Below are 12,927 nucleotides of genomic sequence, written 5' to 3' on the forward strand. Positions count from 1 at the left end.
TAGTTTGTAAAGAAACATAATCAAATGCTTATGCTCTAAAGGATTTTTAAGAAGTAGGAAAATTAAATAGTATATAAAATGTTACACTCAAACACATATACATGTACACAAAACTACTAAAGGGGTTAAACTAGAATGTAGCAGTGGTTGTGTTTAGCTGGTAGGCTTATGGGTGGTATTTTTTTCTTCTTTTTGCTTTATTACATTTAATGTTTTTTCTTTGAACAGGTTATACTTTTGCTATGATAAGAATTAGGGGTAGATTAAGATGTTTAGAGATTCTGTAAAGATGGTAACCTTCCTTCCTCCTAAGTTCAAAACAAAATTTTAATGAAAAATTATAAATTATTAAACAAGTGTACAGAATCTCAACAGAGTTTATGTTTTTCTCATGATGTCTGCTTCAAGGCTTTCCTAAAAATATCAAGTTTTTTTTTTTTTAAATGCCGTGTTACCTTTGCTCTCTTATTTCTCAATCTAAACACATTTTAAGCCTGCCTGTTGGGTAATGTGGCATTCGAAAGGTAGACCAAACATGTACTTTAAGTTTTATTTTTTTAAAAAAGGAAAAACAAGTATTTTAAGAAATGTAAGGGAAAGACTTGTTAAATAGCCACGAGGCCTAGGTTGAACAGACATGTAGAGGGGAGGTTGGTGGGGAAAAGGAAACCGAGAGACTGAAAGTTGTTGAACAGAAAAAAAGGCCTGGAAGGGACGCAGATCACACTGCCAGAAAGGAGAGAGGGTGAGAACACCTAGGGGACTAGCAGTGTGGCATCTCTTTGCTTCAGCCATACATGCAGCCCCTGCCTGAAAGAAGCATCTCTGGGACTTCCCTGGTGGCGCAGTGGTTAAGAATCTGCCTGCCAGTGCAGGGGACACGGGTTCGAGCCCTGGTCTGGGAAGATCCCACATGCCACGGAGCAACTAAGCCCGTGCGCCACAACTACTGAGCCTGCGCTCTAGAGCCCACGAGCCACAACTACTGAGCCCGTGCGCCTAGAGCCCGTGCTCCACAACAAGAGAAGCCACCGCCATGAGAAGCCCGTGCACTGCGATGAGGAGTGGCCCCCGCTCGCAGCAACTAGAGAAAGCCAGCACGCAGCAACGAAGACCCAATGCAGCCAAAAATAAAATAAATTAAAAAAAAAAAAAAAAAAGAAGCATCTCTGAAGTTCTGCCTGTTTCTCTCTATAATTCAGATTCAACTGACGCCACGGTCCCTGCGCACCTGAGCCGCTGTCAGAACCTGACACTCTACCGGAGCTTCTGTGCCATGAAGTATGCCATCTATGCCCTCTGTGTGAACTCACACCGGCACTCCCAGTGCCAGGAATGCAAAGACGGACCCTCTGAGGACCTGGCCGCGGCTGCAGAGCCAGTGAACGATTCTCTCTCCTCCCCAGGTGCAGCGCCGCCCCCGACCCCTTCCCTGGCGGGAGCTGGGAACAACCTGTCCCAGCAGGTTCTTTGTGTGGGAACCCTTTGCCACCAGGGCTGGGAGGTGGCCTTGGTTTTATTATGCCCACGAATAATTTCATCCATTTATCAGCCTCCGTGAATCAAAGGGACATGGAGAAAGCAAGTGATCTGCATAAGTTCTAACAGAGCCTGAGCACCTCGTACAGTGTTTTCCAAATGCTTCTTTTTTTATACTCCAGTCCACAGTAGATAGCATTTCACATCACTCCAGTTTGCACCTAGGTATATAATTTGTGCTTTCATGTGTATGTGTATATGTGTGTATGTGATGCGTAAACTGAAATAAGTTTTAAGAAACATTACTTACCCTTCCAAACAGAGCACACTCCTGATTATTTTTCTGTTTTATTTCATTTTTTCAAATGCAGCCGTCTAAGTCAGTGTCATGGGTCACAGCCTACAGTTTGAAAGAACCTTCTGTCCTATTAGCTCTCATTTTTCTTAAAAACTTATAACTCCTTACCTTGCCTTCTGTGACTGGTGGTCAAGTATCTCTCCCTTGCAGCTTTGGAATAGACCTTCGCCTCAGAGCATGGTCATTTTCTTAAGAGATCTGGGTAGGCTGTGATCACCTGTAGTATAACAACGAGTGCAAACAGGAATTGAGGAATAAGGAGTCTCCAGGCTGCCTTCATTCTAGGAACTGAAATATGGAGTGCTTCTCAGAGATGAGGAGTAATGTAATTGTAAAAAGCAGAAACAAAATAATGAGTGTTCACTGAACTGTACTTTTAGTTAAGGGAGCAAAATCTTTCTACAAATCATGAGAAGACATGGCTCAATAGCCTCTTAGTCTTCTGACTGTAACCACAGTTCTCTGAGTCACTACAAAGAAAGAAATGAGTTAAACTTGGGAGAATGTTTGAGTCTGGCGAGTACTGTTTCTAATGTTTGCATTTTCTCTCTTTCCTTCTCTTTCTCTGGCCTCTTCTTTTATACATGCGTCTTCAGGTGCTTCAGATCTCTTTTCAACATACCTGGCCAGGTGTCAGCAGTATCTGTGCAGTGTTCCTGACTCTCTGTGCCTGGAACTTCTAGAAAACGTCTTCTCATTGCTCCTCGTCACCTCTGCTGATCTTCACCCAGAGCCTCACCTGCCCGAGGACTACGCTGAGGATGATGACGTTGAGGGGAGGGGCCCGTTGGGTTTGAGGTCCCCGTCAGAGAGCCCTCAGCACGTAGCACAGCCTGAGAGGAGGTCAGAACAGGGTTCCCTGGGGGCCTCCAGGAGCCTGGCCTACACAGTTCCAAGCTGTCTGAAGGCAGAGCCAAAAGACAGTTCCCCAGAGCCTCACAGGCACAGCTTTTTGGACCTAAAGCACTTTACTAGCAGTGTCAGTGGGTTCCTGGCTGATGAATATGTAATGGGGGCCTTCCTTAGGCTGCTGCAGGAGCAGCTGGATGAGCTAAGCAGCCGCAGCGCCCCCGAGAAGCCAAAGCTGCTTGAAGGCCAGAGTGGCTTGGGCAGCAGCAGCAGAGACGGACTGCAGAGCCGCCTGCACCAGTTCTCCAAGGTTCTCTCTGAGGCCCAGTGGAGGTACAAGGTGGTGACCAGCAACCAGGGCTCAGGTGAGAGGAGATAACAAAGGGAGGAGGGAGAAAAGTCTCGGGAATGTGGGACAGCTAGGAGTGCATGAAGTCACACTAGTTCAGGGCATATCGCCATGGCCACCTGCGTCAGAACTCCGGGGTACCGCTCAGCGTCGCACAGGCCAGTCCAGATCTTCCCCTACCTGTTACCCCAGGAGGTGGGTCAAATCAAAACTGATCACTTTCAGAAGGGGGAGGGGCAACATAGGAGTAGGGGGAGTAAGAGGTACAAACTATTAGATATAAAATAAGCTACAAGGATATATTGTACAACACAGGGAGTATAGCCAGTATTTTATAACTATAAATGGAGTATAGCCTTTAAGAATTGTGAATCGCAATATTGTACACCTGTAACATATAATATTGTACAGCAACAATACTTCAATTAAAAAAAAAATTGATCACCCTCCCGTATGACCCACTGGGTTTGCTGTTTCAGAGGAGCAACCCTCCCGAAGATACCGGCCCATCGCCACATGGCACCCCCGTCTCCGCCGGGGTCGTCGGACAAGAAGGAGCCGGGCAGGTAATCTGAAGAACTCTCTCCATGCCTCCTTCCCACAAGCGGCCAATGGTATAGTGCCACTTGTCTAATATTCTTCAAGATAAAGCAGTTCTTAAAGTACCTTAACACTAATGATAAAGATAAGATCTTAAAGTATCTTAAAGCAATTCACCTTTAAGATAATGTCCAAACAAAAGTGATCTAAGATTATCCTAATCCCACTCCCCCAAAGTAACCCTTGCTAATAGTTTTCTTCGAAAAATTCTCCATGAAATACAAGCATGTATATCATTTTAGATACACAGGTGCATCATACTACATATAGAGAACTGCAACTTTCTTTTTTATTTATATCCTCTTACATACGTAAACGTATCGTACTCTATACTGAGAACTCACTTCTCTTCACTTATTTTAAAGGCTGCTTAGTAGTCCATTGTCATATGTACCCTTTTGTGGGCATTTAAATTGTTTCCAGTTTTTTACTATTATAAACAATGCTACAGTAAACGACCTTGTACGTATGTCTGTGCATACTTGTGTGAGTATATCTATAGGATAAGTCCCTAGCAGTATAATATAGAAGGTCAAAGTATACATGGGTATAAAATACAGATATAACAAATTGCCCCGAAAAAAGGTGGACCAATTTACATTCCCATCACCTGTATGTAAGTGCCTATTTGCATATACATTCATCAAAAATGAGTAGTATCAGGTTTCTTTTTAGTCTTTGCCAATATGATTAATATGGTAATAGTGTGTCATTGTTTTAATACTAATTTTTAGTTTGAGATTGAATGTCTTTTCATATATTTATTGGCCGTTTATATTTTTCAGTCTAAGGTACATATTTTCTGTTGGGTTTGTCTTTCTTGTTGAATTGTAAGGAGCTCTTTATACCTTAAGGAAAATATTCTGTCATTTTGTGCTACAAGTTTTGCTCCATTTTGTCTTTTGACTTTGATTATGAGTTTCTCTAAAGGAGTTTAACACAGAAGCATTATACAGAAATATTAAATTTTTAGATAATCAAATTTCCATTATGGTTTTTGGTAGTTTTTAAATAATTAACAGGGAGTTCATAAAGAGTTTCCTGTGTGCTAAAAAAAATGCTAGGTATCTTGAGGGAGGTGAATGAGGCATAAACCAGGACTTTGCCTTCAAGGAATTTATAATTTACCTGCATAGACAGTATACATGAAAAACTTAAAATGCCCGGAGGCATGGCCTGAAAACCGAAGAGATCTCATGGAGGGGGAGGTCAGCATAGTCTACAAAGGCAGAGAAACAGGTTTTCTGAAAGAGTTGACTTTTGAATCAAGCTCAGAAGAATGAGTAGGCTTTAGCTAAGTGGCAACAAGAGACGTAAACATGCTGACTGGGGTGGAGACTACCATGGGAGAAACATGGAAAACTTAAAGGCTGAGCCCCTTAAGTTGCTCAGTTGATTGCTTTGAGTCAGTTTGCATCCACCTGACCCATCCAGCCCAGAATGCACAATCCATCTTCTCTTTTCCTACAGCTGTAGGAAAGCAGGTGTTGAGAAGAAGATGCTTTTTCTCCAGGACTTTCAATATCATGGTCTTTTTTTTTTTCTAATAAATTTATTTATTTATTTGGCGTGTTGGGTCTTTGTTGCTGCACATGGGCCTTCTCTAGTTGCAGCGAGCAGGAGCTACTCTTCGTTGCGGTGCGCGGGCTTCTCTAGTTGTGGCTCAGTAGTTGTGGCTCACGGGCTCTAGAGCGCAGGCTCAGTAGTTGTGGTGCATGGGCTTAGTTGCTCCGCGGCATGTGGGATCTTCCCAGACCAGGGCTCGAACCCGTGTCCCTGGTATTGATAGGCGGATTCTTAACCACTGCGCCACCAGGGAAGTCCCAATATCATGGTCTTTGATCAGCCTGGCCTTATATGTTGGTTCCCTACTTTTTCAACTATGAGGACAACTTTTTCTATGTCAGAAAATGTTGTGACCCTCTTTGGCACCCTACTGGTTCCACGTCATAATAGTTGTGCTTTAATTTTTTTTTCAGACTATTGACAGTGCTTAGTGAGCAATGGGGGTCGCTGACCCCTAGAAGTAACTTGAAAGCTCCTGGGGCTCTGAGACCCAGAGACTGGAAACCACTGTTATAAGCTACTATCCAAATGAGCACTGGGACCATATTAAGCCCACCCCTGTACCTTTGGTCTGTAGGAATTTGCATTTTACTGTAGAAGGAGCCACTGGTATAGTAGCTACCCATTATCTTCTCACTCTACCCAGATCTCAGCTTTCAAGCCAACTTCTCACTTTCTACACTGTAAGGCACTGATGGTTGATTTTCTCTCTTTCCTCCTAATACCTCTAGACGGCCGGGACAGAGGTTCCAACCCATCCCTGGAAAGTACGAGTAGTGAGCTGAGCACAAGTACTTCAGGTATGGGAGTCCCAACCAGTTGCCAACTTCCAGCAGCTTTGCCCTGATACAGAGTTGCCATACACCACAGTGTGAAAACCTGGACTGAGCAGTTCATGCTTGTGTTCAGTGGGGAAAGGGCTATTTCACTATCAGCTGAGTTACCCATCAGTAGAGAGAAACAGAGGTGAATACCCAAGGAAGGTTGTTGGTACATAAGTCTTATATTCAAAGATGATAACATATTAACAGATACACACTACCATATATAAAATAGACAACAAGGATTTACTGTATAGCACAGGGAACTATATTCAATTTCTTATAATAACCAATAATGGAAAAGAATTAAAAAAAAAGAATATATATAAATAAATATATATATATATAACTGAATCACTTTGCTGTACACCTGAAACTAACACAATATTGTAAGTCAACTATACTTCAACTTAAAAAAAAAAGAAAGAAAAAGATGATAGCATAGGTATGCACTTGATTTGAGGAAAATTCAAGATCCATTTACAGACCTTTTAGAGAAGGACTTTGAGAAGATAGGAGTTTGGCAGCAGGTGACAGAATAGTTTTTCCTCAATTTTTATCCCTTCCTTGGCCTCCGACGTTCTTGTGTCCCGACAGAAGGAAGTCTGAGCGCTGCATCTGGGAAGAATGAGCTGGATGGCCGGTTGCAGCCTCAACCTCAAAGTTCACTCATCCGCATGATGTTCTCCCCACCTGAGTCACTGCTGGCATCCTGCATCCTCCGGGGGAACTTCGCAGAAGCCCATCAGGTGAGGCGGGTACTTGTGCAGCAGGTGTTAGGAGCCTAGGCTCTACTTTGTCACAGTAAAGAACGCTAAGGTAGCCCTTTGCCGTCTGGGACCCGCGGGGCCTCAGGTAAGGCCAGATGCTTGTGCAAGCAGAGCCAGTCGGGCGCACCTGAGGGGCCACGTCTAGCAGGAGAAGCAGGAGGGAGTTTCCATGTATGGAGCCTGATCTTGAGCACTGTGGATTTCAAGATCCAGAAGGAGGAGACTTAAGCTGTTGAATCATCTGTTTGTATTCAGAACATAAAACAGTTTTTTAACAAGATAAAAGAAAATATTCGGCCACCGTCAAGACGTTGAAATATTTTTCTTTCTTTCCTTGTAGTCCTTCTCTGAACACATATGTGGTTTTATATAGTTAGAAATCACTATGCAGACAATTTTTAATAATAAATAGAATGCCAGTTTAACATACAGGAAGTGTAGGGAGCTAGCAAATTAGAATGTTGTGTAGGGAAAAGTGCAGGGAGTAGAAACCAGAAACACTGTACTCCCTCTGAGCTTTGACGTCTTCATCTGAAACTTGGAGTTAAATATACCTGCTTGTGCTACCTCTTGGAATGTTAAGCGGATTATGTGCAAGCTGTGAGAGATACAAGAATCCTCTGCTATTGTTTAAATTTAAAAGCATAAAAGCCCACTCTTCTAGTTTTCAAAACTCTCTTGGTATATTTATGACGCTTGCACTGGTCCCTTAACACATAGATCAGAATTTTTCTTTCACGTGAGTTTACTTGTTGAGGAATAAATCATGGAGACATCTAGGTGATTTGATAATTTTTACTTAACTTCCTCTGACACATTTTAGATCCTGTACTTTAATGATAATGATAATTCTATCCCTCTGGGAAGGATAGGACCCTCACCAGCCTTTCTGACACCCAAACCAAGAGGAAGTCAGTTGCGAGCCCCCTGATGCTTTACCGCTAAATGTCCTCACTTCCTCTTCCTTTCCTGGGGCTCTGATCTTTTCTTTTTTTCATTTTTCTTTTTTAATAAAAGGTTTTATTTTTAAACCTGGTTACACAGCAAGTTGTGCATAATTTATAAGAAAATACCAAAAAGTATTAACCAGAAAATGAAATTACTTTTAACCTATTGTCCAGAACAACCAATACTAAAGATAAAAGCATATTTTTGCCAATGTTTTTCCAAGATGTATGTGACTTTTATAGAGAGCCAAGATCATTCTGAATCTAAAACTTTGTGCCTTTTTTACATTATAATATAAGCATTTACCTAGTAACTTATTTTAGTGACCTTATGATAGTCTGATCTAGTAGCTGCATTTGACCATTCCCTGTTAACTCACATTTATTTTCAACCTGGTAATAGTTGTATTAAATAGTGTCAAGATTATCACCTTTATACATTGACTTTTGAATTATTTCCTTAAGAAAGTTTTTCATAAAAACGACTGAGTCAAAGAATATAAACATTTTTAAAGCTCTGTAGACTGCCAAATCGCTTTTCAAAAAGGTTGTGACAGTTCATTCTGCCACCACCCCCTGAGGGTTTATTTTAACACTTTGTCATTATGGTAGATGCAAGGTAGTATTAATGTTAAATTCCCTGAATTACTGGGAAGGGAAAACATTTTTACCTGTGTATTAGTCCTGTGTATTTTCCCTTTGAAATTGTCCACATCTTTTGCCTATTTTCTGCTGGGGCTTCAGTGGCCCTCTTGCTGACTTTTACGAGTCATTTCTACATTTGACCTACTCTTTGAATGTCCAGTGCTCTTCCAGCCCCACAAAGCAGATGTCTCAGGGCCAGAGTCTGATGACTAGCAAGACCTCAGATCTGTAGACACTCTCCACCTCAGCGGGCCTGCCGCAAGCCACACTCCTTCCTCTCCTGTGGCAGGTGGTGTTCACATTCAACCTGAAGTCCTCGCCCAGCTCCGGGGAGCTGCTGTTCATGGAGCGCTACCAGGAGGTCATCCAGGAGCTGGCCCGAGTAGAGCACAAGATCGAAAACCAGAACTCGGACGGGGGTAGTGGCACCATCCGAAGAACAGGCAGCGGCCGCTCAACTCTGCAGGCCATTGGCAGCGCTGCAGCCGCAGGTCCGGCTTCCCTGTTGCCAGGTGGTGAGGGAGCTGCGGGAGGAGGGTATGGGGGAAAAACCACCCAAATCAGAGGCTCATCATGAAGGTGAGCAGAAACCTAGAGAAGGACGCTTGCCTTGAAGAACAGCGTTCCTGACACCTCCAGAGTCATTTTCTAGCTGTGCCTAACCTCGCCGACCACAGTGGTCACTTACCTGCCCCTCGAGCTCCTCCATTAAGCTTGTCCTACGTGACTTAAACTGAAGAATGTGAATGCAGTTTCCACCATGTGTTTTGATGGCCATTAATCTTGGGATTTGGGGAATTGATTATTTTCTTCCCATGTAATCATTCAGGGATAAAGCATATTATTCTACTTTTCTAGCAAGTGAAGAAGTTGTAAATAACACCTGTGGCCTGGGATTCACAGATGTCAATTCCCACCCTTGGCTGCACTGCAGAAAGGGCTCATCCTTTCATTATTTCTTGAAAGTGGAAACTTGTCCCATATTTTTACATCTCTTGCTGGTCTAGGCTCTGTATATCAAGTTACCATCACTTGTTGCTCCTTCTATAAGCTCCCAGAGATTTTCTTTACAAATTCAAAAGAATAGATGCATATCCTTTTTGTTTTTAATATAAATGAGCTCTTCCAACAAGTACTATTTTCTACCTTGCTTTTTTAGTGGTGTATTTTAGAGATCTTTGCTGATGAGCACACACAGATCTACCTCACTTCACCCTACTTTTAGATCCCATTTGGAAGAAGTCCTAACTCCTCTCCACCTTTTTGAGTTTCTCTTGGTCTTTCTTTCCATGCCATTGTTTTGATGCCGTAGGAGTGGGCTGTAATGATGGTCTTGATATGCATTGATGGTATACTGTGCAGAAGGACCTCAGACATTTTTTAAATAACTACTTTTCAGAATAAAAGTGCTAGTGAGAGTCATTTTAACCTCTTGCCTTGTATCCCACTGCTGGGTGTCCAGGGATGGTATTTTACTCCATCTCTGATGTGACCGACAAGCTGCTCAGCACCTCGGGAGACCCCATCCCCACACTCCAGGAGGACTTCTGGATAAGCAGTAGCGCGGTGGAGCCCACTGCCCCCCTGAGAGAGGTTCTGGAAGACCTCAGCCCCCCCGCCATGGCTGCATTTGACCTGGCTTGCTCTCGGTGCCAGCTCTGGAAAACCGGCAAGCAGCTCTTGGAAACCGCTGAGCGGCGCCTGAACAGCAGCCTTGAGAGTCGGGGTGAGTGTTCTGTTTTTGCTTGATCCCTTAATTCTCAAATGAGGAGATGGGGTTCTGAGATGCTTGATAATCATGCAAGAAGAAAGTTATCGGGGAAGGAGGGATGGGGAGAAAGGATTATTAGTTCATTTCCTCATGTCCGGTCTGGCAACTTAAATATAGTTTACTGAGAGTCTCGCCTTCTTAACAGATATAGCAAATTCCAGTCATTTGGGGAAATTCTCTTCTGGTTTATAGGTAAATTCAAGGAAGAAATATACATTCAAAAATGGTACCAATGGAATTTGTGCCCTTAAACTGCATACCTCCTCCAGAGTGAATCCCACTTAACCTAAAACCTGAGTCTGAAGCTTGTAAACCAGGTATAAGGGAAAATTTAGTGGATCACAGTTGGAGGGAGGATTGTACCTTGAGGTTAATAATATCCCAGAATGTGTATATGGAACTCTTGGAGGAATGAGGTAGAGGAATGTGAAGAAAGAATTAGGCAAAGTTCCACTCCCCACCCATCCTTGATACACACACCCAGCATTGGAAGGACTGGCCAGGGAGAGAGAAAGAAACATGTTCTCTCTGAGTAATATGGAGGGAGGAATGGTGAATAGATATGATATGAATAGCCTCCCTTAGGTTCAGTGATTCGATGGGTGAACTCACAGGACTCAGCATATAGTCATACTCATGGCTACGAATTATTTCACCAAAAGGACACAAAGCAAAATTAGCAAAGGGGAAAGGTTCATGGGGTAAAGTCTGGAGGAAATCAGACACAAGCTTCCAAGAGTCCTCTCCCACTGGAGTCACACGGGATGTGCTTAACTCCTCCAGCAATGAGTTGTGACAACAAACAAGTGGGAAGTGTTGTCTGCCGGAAGCTCATTAGTGAGCCAGTGCCCAAGGTTTTTACTGGGAGCTGGTGACAGGGAACCTCTGCCCAGCATGTACCAAAATTCCACGCTCTCAGGAGGAAGGCAGGTGTTCAGCATAAACCACATTGTACAAACAGTTTAGGCACAATCAGTCGCTCTCATCATTTAGGGAAAGTTTTATATCAGTGTAGGAGACCTTCTACCAGTCAAGTTCACAGACACCAACCAGGGACCAACCTTGCAAGCAGCCCTTTCTAAGGATAGCAGTCTCAGGCCTGCTGTGTTAACTCTATTCTGCACACCCTTCCAAATCACTTCTGAGCTGTTGATTTAAAAGTCCTGTAACGTTGACATAGTCCTTCTAGGAAAGTATGCCGTGGCATACTTTTATCGAACAATTTCCCTCTCTCTCATCTAGTACTTATATTCTAAAATGAATGGAGATATTATCCAAGCTATTAATAATATTCAAGCTGATTGGTTTCATGCCAATCAATCAGGAATTAATTTAGTACCTACTGCATTTCCAGATTATCCCAAGTATATGGGAGTACAGGAGAGGTATAAGGAATAATCTCTGTCCATAAAGTTATTTATAGTCTAGTCAGGGTGTCAAGATACAGATAAGATCCCAGCTCAAGTTCTCGGCTGAAGGAAGTACCAAGGCAAATGCACCAGAAGTGCCTGATCGGCTTGGGACAGCGATTCCCTAGGAATGCCAGAGCTTCTGGGTCTGCTGCTGTGGACAGCTGAGGCATCTTGCCAGAGGTAGCCCTGGAACAGCAGGCATGCAATAAGCCAGGTATGCTGGTTGTCATGAAAACTGGCACAGCGTATGTTTCTTCCTCAATACTGGAGAAGATAAAACTTCACAGGTAGGGGCTTCCCTGGTGGCGCAGTGGTTGAGAATCTGCCTGCCAATGCAGGGGACACGGGTTCGAGCCCTGCTCTGGGAAGATCCCACATGCTGCGGAGCGACTAGGCCCGTGAGCCACAATTACTGAGCCTGCGCGTCTGGAGCCTGTGCTCCGCAACAAGAGAGGCCGCGATAGTGAGAGGCCCGCGCACTGCGACTAAGAGTGGCCCCCGCTTGCCGCAACTGAAGAAAGCCCTCGCACAGAAACGAAGACCCAACACAGCCAAAAATAAATTAATTAATTAATTTAAAAAAAAAAAAAAACTTCACAGGTAAATACAGGACCGAGTGTCAATCTCTGAAAGTTCCTTATTTTTTTCTGCATTCCTTCTCGATTCATCCTGTTTCCAGGTCGCCGGCTAGACCACGTATTCCTCAGTGCTGATGGCATTCGAGGTTTTCCAGGCGTTCTTCAGCAGATCAGTAAGATTCTCAATTACCCACTTCTGTCAGCCGGACAAATCAAATCAGGTGAGCTGCTTTTTACTACCCCTTTTTAATCTCCCGGCCTCGGAACATGAGGTCAGCATCAGACCTCACTTTTTCTTTCTCATTTGCTCTCCGTAGAGAGTGTAGAGGAAAAGGGGGGAGGTCCCCCACGGTGCAGCATTGCTGAGCTGCTTCAGATGTGCTGGCCCAGCCTCACCGAGGACTGTGTCGCCAGCCACGCTACCCTCGCCCAGCAGCTGGAGCAGATCCTTCAGTCACTGAGAGAAGCACTGGAGCTGCCAGGTACAGGCCCGACTGCATGGGAGCAGATGAGGTTGAAATGGGGAGAGGACGCAGTGGAACGGGAAAGAGTACTTTGGAGCAGAGGCTGAGGACTCAGAAGTGGGCCCTACCAGCCCTCTAGTTAACCAGGGCCTGTCTCGTAACTAATTCCACCTGTTGCCCCACCTCCTAAGTGAAGGGCTGCTTAGCACTCCCATTAGCTGGCACATTTTTCTCATTCCTGATGAGAGATATACCCAGAAGGGACTGCATAAACATTGATTAACCCTTCCACAAAAGAGTGCTGTGAACTTCACAGAG

The 12,927-nt window shown here is 43.9% G+C and overlaps 1 protein-coding gene across 6 annotated transcripts in view; it reads left to right on the top strand.

The window, feature by feature from the left end:
• The window catches only part of ZFYVE26 (zinc finger FYVE-type containing 26), a 62,807-nt gene that overhangs the window by 12,410 nt on the left and 37,470 nt on the right, over positions 1–12,927 (top strand). For all 6 annotated transcript variants that reach the window (XM_082384378.1, XM_082384375.1, XM_082384376.1 and 3 more), the window contains 9 exons: positions 1,203–1,406; positions 2,434–3,051; positions 3,515–3,601; positions 5,933–6,001; positions 6,620–6,771; positions 8,674–8,875; positions 9,847–10,110; positions 12,247–12,366; positions 12,463–12,627. In XM_082384378.1, coding sequence (XP_082240504.1) covers positions 1,203–1,406; positions 2,434–3,051; positions 3,515–3,601; positions 5,933–6,001; positions 6,620–6,771; positions 8,674–8,875; positions 9,847–10,110; positions 12,247–12,366; positions 12,463–12,627 — 1,881 coding nt within the window. The remainder of the gene's footprint in view (positions 1–1,202; positions 1,407–2,433; positions 3,052–3,514; positions 3,602–5,932; positions 6,002–6,619; positions 6,772–8,673; positions 8,876–9,846; positions 10,111–12,246; positions 12,367–12,462; positions 12,628–12,927) is intronic.

The sequence above is a fragment of the Balaenoptera borealis genome, assembly GCF_965194805.1.
Source record: "Balaenoptera borealis genome assembly, chromosome: 3".
Taxonomy (NCBI): Eukaryota; Metazoa; Chordata; class Mammalia; order Artiodactyla; family Balaenopteridae; genus Balaenoptera; species Balaenoptera borealis.